Genomic DNA, 16651 nt, shown 5'->3' with positions numbered 1-16651 from the left:
GTGGATTAGAAATTGGCTTAAAATGAGATGAGTGGGTAGTAAGTTTAAAACTAACACAATGAAGTTCTTTTTCACACAGCATATAATTAAAAGTGTGGAACTCATTGCCAACAGATGTTGTAGAAGCTGATGGTTTAGCCAGATTCAAAAAGGGAGTGGGCAAATTATTGGAGGAAAAGGGGCATCAGTAGCTATTAAGCATGGGAGTTAGGGATACAGCTTCTAAATTAGAACGTCCTAGACCTTAAACGCTGGAGGCTGCAAGTGAGAGAGGAAAAGTTGAAAAAACCCCTGGTCAAATCCACCCAGTTCACTCTGCCTCTTAGCATCCACTCTTTGCCGCTGTGATGCGGGATAATGGGCAAGATGGACCTACGGCTGACCCAGTAAATGGCAATTCTTATGTTACGAATACAATTTGATACTGTAATCAAATGTGGTATAATACTGAACAGTATACAAAGAAAAGATGACACCAACTCACACCAAATAGTATTTGAAATAAAAAACTTGCATGAGGTATAGGTGTTGGGGGGGAAAAGGAAAGAGTACCTACCTTTGGATCTGCCAAAGCATTAATGACATTTCCAAGAGCCAGCAGGGAACGGTTAATGTTTGCTCCTTCTCTAAAACGGGCTCCTTTGGCGTTTGTGGTACTGGCACGCTCAGACCCTGCTAAGTCGATGAGGGACATTTTGGCAATATGAACATTTTGACTGATACTTGCAGTTTTATCTTGCTGCCTTAAATAAATCTATAAAGAAAAAAAAAGTGAAGGATAAAACAAAACAAAAATCAACAAGACCTTCTCTCAAAACATGCAACCCAGCAAGTCCCTCCTTATTTCCAAGCAATAGTTCTTATTTAGAGGTTGAAGTTTCTAGGGTTTGATAGCTGTTCACAGTCCTCTTCCTGGACTTGCTTATCTCTCTATACATACAAAAGTTATTTGGAAGAGTGGGAAGGAGCACTTAAATTTTCAAAAAAATTCTTTGCTATACTTTAGGAGACAAGTCAAGCTTATCCTGCTAAAGAAACAATGTACTTTCAAATCAGTTTTGTAGCTTTGTGACTAAAAAGGCTTCTTGTCTGCCTTCAAGATGTGTGTTACATACTAAGTCTCTTCCAAAAAAGACTGTACATCTTTTAGTCCATGGGTATGGACTGCCTTCTCATTCTTCCATAAAGAGAAATTACTTGCCAGTAACTGTAGTTCAGGAGTATTGCCTCTGCATTCATACTTGTGTAATCAAGGCACCACTGCCACAAAACTTTGGGAATCTTCTAGAGAACCATGTCCATTAGGGCCACTAGCTCCTCCTTACCCCTTTCCCTTATACAGGACTCTGAAGGTACAAGAGGGGGAGGGACCTAAATGCCTTCAGTTTCTCCCATTAACTCAGGAATTCTTCTCCCAGGTTTCTGAGAAAAGTAGGGAGCAGGAATATACCGAGTCAATACTGAGAATTACAGTTACTGGTCCGTACCTTCTCTTCCTTTTTGAGGTACCCCTGCATATTTCCATTTGAGAGAGTTCAATGAGTACTAAATGCCCTGCCCTTCTTTGGAAAGCTAGGAGCCTGGAGGGAAAAACATGCAAGAGACTACTTCAGACAGAAAATTTAAAATTAAAATACCACATTTGCTCTACAATGCCCAGTACACATACACGATCAATTAAAAGGATAGTGTCTCATCAAGTAAGTCTAGGCTTAAGTTATGGCTACAAGGAATGCTGTTTTTACACCAGGTTTATTTTACAGAATAATCTGACAGATATTTGAACAGATGCATCACACATTGCTGAAGAAAGAACTGAAGGAAGGGAATACTCTAATCTACCATCTGAGATTTCTGATAACTAAGGAGAGGAGAAAGGATCAATGAGTAGCTTACTCTTCTTTCAGTGAAGCTTCTTACACAACCAGAAACACTGACTCAGATGTTCTATAGTACTGGAGATGTGTGTATATCTAGAACCAGCCCAACAGAGACTGGGTGAAAGATGTCACTTGAATAGGAAAGCTTTCTAGAAACAATATTTTTTAAGCATGACAACTTCAAGGACCATACATTACTGGGAAAGTATATGCATCATATTTTTTTCACACACTACTCCAAGAACTAGAACAATGCACACCTTCCTGAGTGCCAAACTTCAGACATTGCCAAGGGTACTAAAATATTTGTCATAGCTGTTTTTCTAAGACAGACATTTACTGAAAAGCTCTTTGTATCTGGATTTCTTGGGCACTCTATCTAGTTGTTTTAATATAAATTTGAAAACTTCTTTATTATTTTTGCAGTACAGAGTTACTGGTGTTGACTCATCAACACAAAAAATTCATGTACCACATTAATTTACAGAATAGGAATCCCCCAAAGTCATTACAAATGTGCACCTTGGCTCTGAAATCTCCTGATCTAGACATTTTTGCAAGTGGTTCCTCTGTCAGTGGTGCTGGATCTTTGGTATCAGACTCATTTGATCTGGACAGGTTGGAGGACTTTAGTGTAGCTTATTCAGAGCATTAAAATGACTTGATACATTCACTTCCAAGGCTGATACTGGAGTTAAATAATGTTGGACTTTTCTTACTAGTGTCAAAGAGCCTTCCCTATCAACAAGATTGAGGCAGTCCTCCTACTCCAGGTTTAAATGATTTTTATGACTTAGAAATACCATCCCAATCACATCCTACACCCTCAATAAGATCTGACTACTGCCTATAAATCAGAACAGCCCTTGAAAACACAGAAAATTAAAAATGAGAAAGAGAAGGAATTGAAAAGTGGTATGGTCACTTCCTCATTTCCCAACTTTAATTCAGGAGAGAGTAGCAGATGAGTGATATCTAAATCTGATTCTAGGTTTGTTTGTAATATGCAGATCTGAATGATTATAAAAATGCGTTTGAGATAGCAAAATACTGATGACAGGCTGAGAGCCCTGGGGCTCTTTAGCCTGGAAAAGCGCAGGCTCAGGGGTGATCTGATGGCCACCTACAAGTTTATCAGGGGTGATCACCAGTATCTGGGGGAACGTTTGTTCACCAGAGCGCCCCAAGGGATGACGAGGACGAATGGTCACAAACTACTACAAGATCGTTTCAGGCTGGACATAAGGAAGAATTTCTTTACTGTCCGAGCCCCCAAGGTCTGGAACAGCCTGCCGCCGGAAGTTGTTCAAGCGCCTTCATTGAACACCTTCAAGATGAAACTGGATGCTTATCTTGCTGGGATCCTATGACCCCAGCTGACGTCCTGCCCTTTGGGCGGGGGGCTGGACTCGATGATCTTCCGAGGTCCCTTCCAGCCCTAATGTCTATGAAATCTATGAAATCTATGAAATGATAAGGATAGATATGGCACGGAGATAACCAATTTCTTGTGGTGCAAAATGGGTCATTTTTGTGAGAATTTCCCACGAGACCAGCAACCTTCAAACATAAGCAGACAAGACTCCTTGTCTATGCTAGCTCTACCAGCGTTACTAACTCTGTGGGAGCTCAACTAGTGTTAGCAACAGCAGAAAAAAACAATTATCAGTGAATTCTTAGTACAAATAAAGCTTAAACTAGCCCATTTAGGTAAAAAGTAAGTGCAGAATCCCCTCCCCGCAAACATGCAAATATGTTTAGTTCATGTGGCATATCTTTACCAATAAAATCAACATTGCAAAACTGACAGTGGAGAGGCATTCTCAACTATAGGCAACCCTAGCCACTTGCGGGGGATACGAGAACACATCCCCCACGAATGGTGAAGTCCATGAATAAGGCACTGTGTTCATGAACTCAGTGCCCCCGGCAAGTGGGGCGGGGGACATGGCTGGTCTGGCGATGGCGGCAGGAGCCCAGTGGCAGCAAGTGCGGAGCTCCCAAGGAGCTCCTTTAAACGTATTTAAGAAGCAGGTTAGGCATTTGCAAATACTTGAAACTGTTAATGCCAAACCTGCAAATAGTGAGGGTTTCCTATACTGTAAGTTCTCACACACACACACACACACACACACACACACACACACACACACACACACCCCTATAGCAATTAGATTGAGGGTCCAGAATCTACCTACTCAAATAAAATGAACCAATAAATTACAGCTTATAATGATCATACTTGTTGGTCTAAAAAGGGTAATGAATACTCATACTATTATATATATATATATAAGTGTATGAGATAAGAAATATAGGCACAATTAAGAACTTCTGAACCAGGATGCTTATACACAACCACCCATTTAGGTATAGTCCCAAGCATGCAATTAGTTTGGCTTATTTTTGCTATGAATGCACTCTATGAAAAGATGCTTAAATAGCCATGGCCCTAAAATGAATAAGATGGAATTAATCTCCCCCACATTCTTTTTAAAAATAGTTCATGTAACTAATAAAATTCAGAACAAAAAGCCAATGAACTGGTGAATATATTGAAAAGATCTTCTAAAAAGACAAAGTAAACCTGAACAAATTTTTAAGCTCTCTCATATGCAAGGGATAATTGGATGAGGGTGGTTGTAATAAAAGTGGAAAAAAGTTTTTGATAAGTATAGAAATATGTTGACGCCATCTTTAGACAATCAGATGAGTCGCTCTGTTACCATATCTCAGTAAACTATAAATTATGATAGAGTCCTGGGTACTTAACAAACATGCTTCTTTGAAGCTGATACAACATTTATTCTTTGTTTAAAGGTCACTTCCCTCATAAGAAATTCTGACATCCAATCTAATGTTCATGGATCTCAAAGGCTCGGTACAGAAGTTCACTTATGTGTTAAGCATGCAGAAAGCATGCTACAGCCCTAACCAAACAGCCATTCATGACACACAGAGTACTTTACAAGTGGTGGATCCAGCTCTAAGTTAGCCCTGGATGGATGTGGTATCAGACTAAAGCGCTTTAAGTTAGAGCACTTCATCTAACGTCCCTTTGTGAGTCACGGTAGGTTGTACTCTGCCAGCATCCCATGCAGCATTATGATACCCTGCTCATCCCTTCTCACAAGGCAGTGCTCTAGCTTCTGCCAAAGCTCTTCTGCTCTGCATGAGACCTGGACTAGGCCTCAACCCTTGGGTTGTTACTGCAGCAAAAAGCAGCACAGCCCTGAGCTGCAGCTGTGGGAAAGGAGCCCCTCTGCTGCGCTCTCTCCCATAAGCTTGCTGGCTTCCTGCACTAGGAACTGTGGCCAAGGGATGGTGCAGGGGTCTGCACAGCAGCAGGGTTGCCTTCCCTTTGGCAGGGGGAGCAGGGTTCTGAAGAGGAGCCACACTGGGAAATCAGGGAGGCCAACTGCTTAGGTGGGCTTGGCATTCTCCTGCAGCCTCCTGGAAGGCATGTTGGAGCACCTCCATGCTGCTGGCCTCATAGGCTCCAACCCCCACTCCTCTCCCCCAAACAGTACATTTGTTCTGTTCGGTCTCAGCCTAATCTAGTGCACTTTGAGTAAAGCACAATACTTAGAGTGCTTCTGCCTTTGGCTTTTCAAACGTTTGTACTTAGCCAAATTCAGCAAAGCGTGCTATCTGACTGTATCACTTTTGTATAGAAATGCAAAGTGGTTAAGGTACACAGTGTGTTTTGTATGCTCCAGTGCTACATTGCACAACAGGGACATGAGAAGAACTCCAAAAACATTTCTCAGAAAGGAAAAGAAATATACATTATAAAGATTTGCTTTGCTATTTATCTCAAAGACAAATGTGTATTCTACTTCTGGCAATTTTAAACATAAAACATTTAATGCCCAAAGTGTTGCTAAACGGCGTCAATCATACATAGGTTCTACTGAGTAGCTTGATTACACTCTATCCTGCATAATTTGGAGGTTGCCTAGGTGAAAGATGGCATGTCAGCTTTTCTGATCAGCTGTATGCAATGAATATTGTTCTTTAGCTCAGTGAAGACGCAACACTTTTGGAGTTAACAGCTAGAGCAAATAGCTAGATCACCTCAAGAGTCCCCTGTGGATGTTTGCTGCAGCTCTATACACTGCCCCCCAAGTTATCTTGAAACTCGTCATCTTTGCAGGGATGTAAACAACCTAGCCCTTCAAAGTAACCAGGTTCTACTGCACGTGTGAAGTTTTAATCAGGGTTGTAAGAATTATTCAAATGCAGTAACTTACTCTTATTTCCCTTGCTTCAATAAAACAAATGTATAAATTATTCATATTTTATAGGGTTCTGGAGTTTCTATTGGTATTGATATCTATTTTGTCACACATCAGCTTCTGAAAGCATCATGCCAATTTTAAGAGTGCATACCTTGGAACATAAATCAGTCCATGGCAGGACATATGTTGAAGAATATTCGGGAATATTAGCAATGCAACTGTATTTTTTAAAACGTATTTCAAGCAAACTTTAAAAATGTTGAAAGCGAGGCAAGAAACAAAATTAAAATAGATCCTCTTAGCTGAGATTGGGATGATATTAAGATAATAAGAGAGAAAGACTGATAGGATGCTATTTTAAGTGGTAATAATTGACTAAACAAATTCTCACAGAAGTAGAGAAAGACAATAAATTACCAAAGAGACAATAACCCTAAATAATCAAAAAGCAGTGGAAAGAGAAGATTAGTATTTAGATCCAAAATAAAAACAAAAGTTTGCTTGACATACTTAGTGATCACATAACATCTAGATTTCTCTGAATTAGGGATGTGAACAGTTAAACAATGATTATACCATTTACTGCTCACTGTTTACAGTTCAGTGACCAAAGATGTGGGGTGGAAAATTTTCCAGTGCTTTATTTTTCTGTGGGAAATGTTCCATTTCTAAAAATGCATTGTTTCATACAATTCATTAGTAACAATGAATGAATGCCAATACAATATTAGGCAAGCTTGGTAGTTTCAAAGTTATAATTAATGTTTTTTAGGCGATTATCCTTAGAAGGGTGTGAAAGATTACATATACGTTTTAGTAATTTATAAACAGAAAGGTAAATACACACACATAATAACGCTTGGATGTGTTGTAATTAGTTTTGAGTCAGATTAATTGAGTCTGCTGGAGTGTGACAATTACTGCACTCCAGCATCACATGTATGAGCATCCCAATGCTGAAAAATGGCAGTGGGGCGCTTTAAACTAAAGCTTGTTCGATGAGCTTTAGTTCAAAATGCCCCATCACCATTTTCCAAGATGGGGATGTTGATACATGTGATACTCCAGGCGCTTTTAATTAGCGTGGCTCTCAGATCTGCACTAATTAAAGCACCTCCCCATGCCTCCCAGAGCATGTCTGTAAATACCCCTAGAGAGCAATGGTATTTTCAAGACCTTACAAAAAAGCAATAGATTTGTTGAGTTATACAGTGCAGCTAGGACCCGAAATATCTTTTCTGCAAAGATCTTCCTTTGAGGATTAATGATAGCATGCAGTATTGAAAGTGGACTGTCATTTTTGATGCTTGACTTGAGCTCTTCCCCTAGATAGCTACTTTTGAACATTTATACAGGCAAGAGATTAGAGGATGACAATAGTAAAAATGGACGGGATTTCTTTCCTCCCACTTAAGTTATTAAGACCAAAATGGCTACGGGACTGTGGCAATTTAAAGCTTAGTTAAAAAAGATGGGAGTTTATCTAAAATTCATATCAGCCTGTAAATGCTATATCATCTTACCTGAAAGACAGCATGGGACCGAGAAGAGTTGGCATTTACATCAGTGGGGTGCTGTGTTCTGTTTTGGTTTCCATGATCCAACAGTTGAAGGATTTCCCCTGCAGATTTAGGCTACAAAGTATTGAAAGAACATGCAAGAAATTCATAATATGAGATTTATGCATAGTTGATATGCAATGTTTATGTTAGAGAATCATCTGAAAAATAAAAAAAGCTATTAAAAATAGAAAACACAATCAGAACTCAGTAAGCAAGGTACGAGTTTCTTGTTTTGAAACTTTTTTTTAAAACTAAAAATTAAAGCGCATACAGAGTATGTATTTGGATTTCTGCAGTAAAATAATTTCTAAGTGAATAGAAAACAAGATATAAAAAATATTAGAGCTACAAAACCAAGTTCTTGGAAGTTCGAGGCATCTAAATGAAGACTTGTGCAACAATAGTTCAGCCCCATGTATGTATGCATATGATACACTGTAATTCAGGGTTGGGCAAAATATGGTCTGTGGTCCGAATCCAGTCATCCAAGAGATTTTGTTGGGCCTGTGGTGGGTCCCTCAGTAGGGGCGGCCCAGGCAGTGGTATATTCCACTCCCCTTGGGCCAGTCCTGCCACCCCCGGGCGCACAGCAGGGTTGGGACGGCATTGCGGCTGGACTCTATGTCCCAGTAGCCTTAGTGGTGGTGGCTCCTTCTAGCTGCTGTTGCTGGACTCAGCCCCACTGCCTGGGCACCCCAGCCTGGCCATCCTACACCCACTGCTGGGGACAGGACCCACAAAGGCAAGACACTCAGCCAGGTGGCTAGGATGGGGCCGTAGGGCAGCAGGGAGCAGCATCCAGGAGCAAGACAGGTGGGCAGGGCTGGGGAGACCCTGGGATCTTGGACTAGTGACAGAGAGGGGCTGGGGCTGAAACAAGGCAGAGACCTAGTTCTGTGGGCAAAGACATACAGAGAGCAGATCATTGCTCTGCCCCAGACCCTGGCCCTGCGCTATCACCACACCAAGATCCTTGGCTGGGACCCTTGTGGACAGGGCCCAAGCCCCAGGCTGAGTGCCCACTCTAGACCTACCTGCCCCAACCACGGTAAGTTGCAGTGGCAGGTGGGCGGCTATGAAGATGGAGGTATTTTCTACCCTGAAGAGGGGCTGGAGCTGCTGCTCAACTTCATGTTGCTGCCCAGCTTCATCGGGATTGCTCAGGTGCAGAGACAGTAAGGCTCTGCACCTGACAGCCAGCAAGGCTCCCTCCCCTTCACTGCTGCCAGAGCCCTTCTCGCTGAGGCCGCCCAGAGCCCACAGCAGGGCTGCCCAGCGGCTCCTCCCCACTGCCACCTCCCTGCTGGGTACTGGGCCTTGGGGTGGCCTGGAGGAGGTGCTGGTGGCAGCAGGGGCACCAGCCGAGCTGCCCCTACTGCCCACTGCTCATCTGGAGTAGCTGCTGATCCAAGGCACCAGCTCCCTGCCCACCCACAGCCCCATCCCACTTAGGGAGTTCTGGTAACTGTTGTGCAGAGGAGGGGGGATGCTGACTCAACCTGTGACAGCTCTGTAAAAATCCTGTGGCCTGTGGGCCCAAATAATTGTCCACCCCTGCACCAGTTAAATGATCACATACAATTTTTTTTCCACAGGGCCCAGGCCTCATTCATTGCACAGGACAGACGATACGCAGGAAATGAAATAAACGAGGCTACTCACTGTAGGACCATTGCCTAATTTGTTGCTGAAGTAGTTTGCAATGAATGAAACAGAGATGGGGTTGCGAGAAGAGAGGGTATGGTTTGTAGAGTACACAGTTATCACCCCTGGAGAACTGAACTATTTTGGCCTCAGCCACAAAATTTGTATGTGAAGCCAGGGAAGTCATTTAAAGCAGGGGTGTCAATATATGGCCTGTGGGCCAGATACAGCTCATGGAACTGTCCTGTCTGGTGGGATACTTGAAACTGGGGGGAAAAGGCCTGCCACAGAACTCAGAATCCAGGAACTGTGATCGACATGGTCATTGGCAGTAGACCTGCACTGCTGTGCCAATGTGGATCTACTGCAGTTGTTGCTGGATCTGTAGATCTGACCCATGAAGTTACTTCTATTCCAGCGTTTTATCTCAGTATGAGAGGAAGAAGCAAATTCAGGATACAGAGACAAAACTTATTTCTGACATTTACTAATTTTTAAGAAACTGACATGGCATACATACTTTTCTATTTTTTAAAGCTTTTTTGGGTGTAATTTTCTATCTTCTATGTGAGAATCAGTATGGCTCCACATGGTGAAAAAGTAGAGACACTGTCTAGACCTTCCGTTAACAGAGCAACAATTAGTTGTCATTTTCTGTCAGGTTCACCCCAAAAGAAAAATCTGAAACGCACACTTTGTCTGAGAGTTTTACAGATATAAACAGCAAACGCATGCTATAATAGGAACAATCTTGGCCATATTCAAGACTACATTTTTTAGGAGGTCCCTGTATACTGGGATCGGTAAAAACCACATGTGCAGCCCCGTTGGGCATCACACAGTTTTTACTCATCTCGGCACTGGCCCCGGCCTGATCCCAGGCTCCCATGCTCCAGGACCTACAAAACCAGGTAATGCCACCCAGCTGGGCAGCAGATTTTTTTTTTTTTTTTTTAAACACTCATCCCAGTGAAGAGGGACTTCAGGATAGACAGCTGCAGCCTGAAGCATGGTCCCCATGCTTCAGAGCCTATAAAACTGTGTGCTAGGGGTTTTGACAATCAGCCAGTTCCAGATCCCAGTACAGTCCTGGTTCCCAGCTGACAATCAGTTGTCACAGGTATCTGCTTTTAACTTGCTGGTGCAGAGGAGTCTGGGATCATGATCCTGGGCTCCCCTTGCATTAACAAGTAAGGCATGAGTGAGATCTAATCCTCAGTCTCAGAATTGCACATCCTGCTATGCATGCATGGTATGGCAACAGGCAAGATCACTGGGATTGCAGATAAGATCTCATCACACCTTTAAGTGTTTTTTTTTTGGATCCACTCCCTGACTCACTTCACTGTCTCTATGCATCATGTAGGGACCCCAAGCCCAAATTTGGAATTCAGATACTATTCTGAGGGCCATGCATCTAAAAGTTAGGAGCTATAGACTCCAAATTTTAGGCACCTAAACTCTGTGCTGGATCTAGCTTTTAGTCTCTATTTTATTTTCCAAGTTTGTAGAAAGAGATGTTCCTTCACTGCTATCGTAAGGGTTTTGTGAAGTTAGAGTTGGAAGATCTTCAGATGACAGGTGTAAGGAAAGCAAACGTGTTATCTACATACCTGATGTAATGTTAATCCTTGAACTAATACCCCTCTTTGAGCATCTTCACGGACAGCCAGAGGTCCTGAATTTACTAGCAAGTCATGGATCTGTTCATTGTAGACCTTCAAAAGACATTTAAATCACCCTTAAAAATCAAATATCCCCTATTTAGCAAGATTAAACCTGATTAGACAAAATAATTTTGTACCGTTTTCACGCGAGTGCTTATGTGTTAGCTTAACATACCTTAAAATCTAATTAAATTTGGCAAAGTTGCAGCCAAAGACCATTTTCCTCTGGAATTTAACATTCAGTTCATCCAGTCTTTAATACTTATCAATTTACATAGGTATTAGGATTATCTCACAAGTGTTAGTTGCATATATGTGCTCCTACAACTGGATCCGAATCTTACAACAGGCTTCAGAATCTGTAGTTCAAACATATTGATAACTGCAATCCATATGCGCTAGCACTTTGGAAAAAAGTGCCAAGAAATCAAAAGTGACAATATTGTAATGGCTTTGTGAAAGGATGGAGGCTGTTGGAAAGAATAAAAGCTTCTGCAGTGCAGAATAAGTGCAGTTCTTTTTCTTCAGTGAATAACTTTAAGTAGAATGCAACAACACATAACTACACAGAATAAAGATCCTACTTAGAGGAGCTGGAAGTTCACACATTCATTTCACTTGGATACTGTTGCTCCTCCTGCTGCTCACAGTGATACGTAGGGACCTACTTAAGTCATGATTTTGCAGAAACTACAAAATTGGGCATTGTTCACAAAAATCCATGAAAAAACCCCAAAACAAAACCAAACAAACCACACAAAACCTGACTAAAAGTAAAAAATACTGGCTCCCCAGTGGGAGATAGCAGTCCTCTTGCTCGCTGAGGTCCAGCCTTGCAGCCCGCAAGGCGTGGGTGGGGAGGCGGCCTGAAGGGAAGCAGCCAAGATGATTTCCCCCCCTCAATCGACTGGCTGAGATGGCTGCCGGTTGCCATTCAGCAGTGAGGGGCAGGACAGTACAACAGACAGCCCTCTCAGCCAATCAGCAGCATGGCTGTCAGGGCCCCTTGGCCAATCAGCAGCAAGTGGCAGGCTCACCACAAAATTGCGGGCGTTGAGAGTGGCCCACATTCAGCAAAAGTCCCTTTTGCTTGCTGTAAATTAGGCAAATCCCTAGATAGGCATAGGTAAGAGATAGGCATAGGTAAATTCAGGATTTTGAAAGCAGGAGTACAGGAAGTGCAACTCTGTCTCAGGTGACTGCAAACCCTGTCCCCAACGCTGATTCATGCCATGGCTACCTCCAGGTCAAAGGGCTCAGGCTGAAGTTGGAAGTTCCTGCATTCTCTGCTGGTCTAAGCCCTAGGCCCAGGAGGGCAGTGGAAAGGAAGGTGTCCTGGCCCTAGCACACTCCACTTGAGGCCAGTCTCTTAACAGGTCTACTGTGTGCAAATACAGACAGACAGACTCATTTTCTAATCCACAGGCAGAGCAGTTTCAGTTGAAATGCTCCCATATTTTTTCAAATAGCTGTTTTAAGGCCTACTGCAAAAACCCCAAACAAAACAGGAAAATCTCATAGGTGACAGAGCGAAAAAAGTAGAATCAGTCTCAGTCAGGCAATTTCAAACCATTTATAGACTTTTGTGTACTGTGCAACACTGAAATATACCAGCTGCTTGAAGGATATTTTGTACACACGAGCTGTGTGTTTTACAGGGCAATGTAATTAATTTGAAAAGGTTTAAAGCAGACTCCTGTAAGCGTTAACTTATAAACAGCACCAGCTTTTTAAAGTATAGTTCTACTCCATTCCTATTACAACATTTTCCCTCAAGCATCCACATTCTCTCAGACCTGTGAATGGCTGCCCAAGAAAGGCTTCACTAGTTTCCAAATATAGGGAAACACCCTTTATTAAGTCCAATACGCACAATATAAGTGTAAGCTCACCTCAAAGTATGAAACAGCAAGAGTGCACAACTTGTCTTCTTTTATTTGATCCATGCAATTATAAAGCTCCATCAGAGTTAAATACATCACTCCAGGATCTTTAGGTGAACCCAGCATTGTGTAGGTTTTTCCTGCTCCAGTTGCACCATATGCAAGCACTGAATTGTAAAAACATTTTAGTACCATATTACTCCACCAGTTAGGACTGAAAATGACTCGCTGGATCCTCAAGTCTAGTCCCTTGCTACAAGATATGACTGCATTATATATGCATCTTTAAAAAATGATCAAGCACAATCTTAAAATTAGAGTATTTTTTGTCTATGCTAGTCAATGTGGAAGGCTGTTCCAGAACTCTAGTACACTGATAGTGAAAAATCTACTTCTAATTTTTATCCTAAATTTATTTATAGATAATTTATAATAATTTGTTCTTGTGTCATCATGTCATTCAGAATAAACAGCCCTTTTCCCTTTCTGTGGTACTAAGATAGATCAATCGTATCTCCTCTCAACATTTGTTCTGCTATACTAAATAAGGCAACCTCTTTCAGTCGCATCTCATGAGGTAGGCACTCTGATCCCCAACCAGCCAAATTTCTTCTTTGTACCCATTCCAATTTGAATTCATCTTTCTTGAACACAGGTATCAATATTTTTACCTAGTGCTCTAGATGAAATTCTGAAATCTTTTATAATTCCAATATTCATTCTTTTACAGAAAAGGGGCTGTATGCACAAAGAAAAAAATACAAATAAAAACAAGCATCTCGCTTGTAACAACTAACAATAAAGTTTTAATGTTAAAAAAAAAAAAAATCACTCTCTCTCAGCACCTGCCAACAGTTACTTCGTAACAGTTACTTTGCCAACAGTTACAACAGGGGGATCTTACATGAGACACTTAGAGGAATTGGTTTTGTGAACTGAAGGAGTAAAACTGAAAAGTTACCTGTACAGTTATATCCATTTAAAAAACCATCCAACACAGTTTTGGTAGTATGCTCAAAGACTTCCATTTGAGATGAATTTTCACGAAAAACAGCATCAAACACAAATTTGAGATCCTTATTTTTCCTCTTGTTAATATCTCTATGAAGTATTTTCTTCCCATGAAAGAAGCTGACGACTTCTTCTTTTGGATCAAAGACCAATATATGCTGGTCTACAACATGGACCACTTTGCTAAACTTGCCATCTTTCTCTTTTTCATTTTCTGGACGGACACGAACCACCACTTTCACATGATTGCAAACATTCTCCTCGGTAGTGGCAGAAGCAGACATGGTGGTTTCCTAAATCTTACTGCCAAGAGTGCAGATAAAGTAATGCAATTGTAAAGAAAGAAAGAAAGAAAGAAAGAAAGAAAGAAAGAGAGAGAGAGAGAAAGCACACAAAAACTTTAACATTTGGAACAAACCATTTTACAACTGGCTCACATTTGAGACGGTAGCATTTATAAAATGCATGAGCTTATTTTTCAAACTGAGTTTCCTTACTTAGGAAATTTGGGAAAATTCACAAACCATCTATTTCTCATACTTTTAATACGAGATGTTAGATTTTTGCCATGGAATACAAGGCAAAATCCTCTCTCATTTGCAGACTGTATTGTTCAATTGTTTAAGTATAGTACATAAAATGTATTATCATATTTACTCAAATCCAAGATGATGTTCTTTTGCCCAGTCAACATGGGGAAAGAAAATACCTTGTCTTAGTCAGACCTTGGGTTGAAACCAGAGTAAATCTGCTGCTTGCCCCAGGCCAGGGTGGCTCATGAGGCAGGATTCAGTGTGTGGGAAGATTGCTCCCCTCCACACTTATCTTCAGCTACAATTCTAGCTATGACAAACCCAGACCTGGAGCTGATGCTTCTATCTGAGCTGGGCCCACCACCACTGACAGCCAAGAGCCAGAGCTGCTGCTGCAGCAGGTAAATGGTAGGAAGTATAGGCAGTAGGAGAATCAGGTGGTGAGTGGGCATGGGGCAGGCAAGTGGTGGTGCGGGGACACAGATAGTAGGCACAGGCATGGTGGGGGAAGGAGCCAGGGGGACACGTGGCAGGCAAGGGTCTGGCCCCTCATCCTTTGCTGCTGCTTTCGCAGTGTGGGAGAATAAATTTAAGGCAATCTTCCAATAACTAAATTCTATACATGGAAAACTAACCAATTTATAACTTTCCATGTACAGAATTTAATTATTGCAAGGCTGTCTTAAATTCAAAGCCAGAGTGGATAAAAATAAATGATTAAAAAAAGATAATAAAAATGGATTTTTTTTAAAAAACAGATTTTTTTAAGTTTAATTATTTTTAATTTTTTTGTTACATGCTTTAAAAAAAAAAGAATAAACCTATATAAAAATAGTTTTAATTTAAGATATGTTAAAGCTCAAAGATATCATCATGCAATAAGGATTATGACTTCTAATTATATACTATTTGAGACAACATATTTACATAACATTTTTAGAAAAGTTTTATAAATAGGTCACAACAGGCCATGGATTATATTAGGGGCCCAATCTAATGGGGTTTACAGAGGCTCCTCTATAAATTAATAAAGATTAAAGAAAATCATTCACCCAATGGGACTCAGTGTTCAGTCTAGAAAATCCCATTAAACATCTCCGTGATTCTTAGTTTCAGTTCTCAAACTGTGGATTTGTGTCTCCAGAAAACATCCTTGTTAACAGCAGTATATGGAGATGAGATGATTACCTACCCATCAGCCCTAATGTCTCTGCAAGTTTGTGTACAGTCAAGCTCTTACCTCTCTCTAAAAGTGCAAAGTTTCAAGTTAAATGAGTACAGGATATTAAACAACAAGACTGCACCTTTTGTAGAAAACAATGATTACATTGAAGCCTCTGACCAGCGAGTTAAATTGATTTGATTTAAGTCAAATCCACCCTATTCAAATTCATCTTTGATTTGGGTAAATACCATATTAAAGAACATATAATATAAGTACACAGTGTGTTAACTGCTTTAGCTGCATCGCTAATTTGCAGGTCACGAAAGTATTTGATTTCCTAAAAAAATATTCATGTTACTGTACATTTAATCCCCAAAAGTACAGTGATTTTAATTCTCAAACTCTCCCATTTATTTATGTAGCTTTATTTGTATTTTAACCTAACTAAACACTGTAAGACACCTCCAATTTAAGCTTCATTGAAGGTTCTTCTGCTTCATTACCCAACATTGTGTTATGCGAATTATGCCTATATACAAAGGCAACACATCCTAATGTATCACTGCTGACCGACTGGTACATATGCAACATTTTCTGTGAAGAACTGGTCAGTTACTTAAAAGCTGAGATTTAAAGCTAATGATTAATAAACCTGGGGGTGAATCAATTTCTGGAGGTATTCTTTTTGATAATCAGTTACTAGTTGGTGATTTTTTTCCCCATTTTTTTAAATTTAATGCTTAGATTTTCTCTCAATATGGGACTAAAAGCATTAAGAACCTTTTGTTTATGACACTACTATCAGGGTAGGTTTGCTGTTGTGTATTTGTTCTGTCTTCTCTTCTTTTTCCCCCCTCTCAGGTACCTCTTCTTCCCTACTTGCCAGAAACTAGACCCTGCTTGAGGAGAAGCTAAATTGACTGTTATTCATGCTAGGATTGAATGCAGCAGGCAACAACCTGGGCTGTCAGTTTGCTAACTTACACTGAGTCTCCCAATGCCTGAAGTAGAGGTGCTTCGACAGAGATTTTGGGGGCTGATACCAATAGCCAATTTTTAAGAAGG

At 40.9% G+C, this 16651-nt stretch overlaps 1 protein-coding gene across 2 annotated transcripts in view; it reads right to left on the bottom strand.

The window, feature by feature from the left end:
* Window positions 1–16651, bottom strand: part of KIF18A (kinesin family member 18A) — a 97513-nt gene that overhangs the window by 76773 nt on the left and 4089 nt on the right. For both annotated transcript variants that reach the window (XM_019477090.2, XM_006260670.4), the window contains exons 2-6: window positions 13839–14191; window positions 12887–13044; window positions 10941–11045; window positions 7645–7755; window positions 557–754 (exon numbers count right to left, since the gene is read on the bottom strand). In XM_019477090.2, coding sequence (XP_019332635.1) covers window positions 557–754; window positions 7645–7755; window positions 10941–11045; window positions 12887–13044; window positions 13839–14172 — 906 coding nt within the window. In that variant the 5' untranslated portion in view covers window positions 14173–14191. The remainder of the gene's footprint in view (window positions 1–556; window positions 755–7644; window positions 7756–10940; window positions 11046–12886; window positions 13045–13838; window positions 14192–16651) is intronic.

This window comes from Alligator mississippiensis, chromosome 2, assembly GCF_030867095.1.
Source record: "Alligator mississippiensis isolate rAllMis1 chromosome 2, rAllMis1, whole genome shotgun sequence".
Lineage (NCBI taxonomy): Eukaryota > Metazoa > Chordata > Crocodylia > Alligatoridae > Alligator > Alligator mississippiensis.
This window is presented reverse-complemented; position numbering and strand designations above follow the sequence as displayed.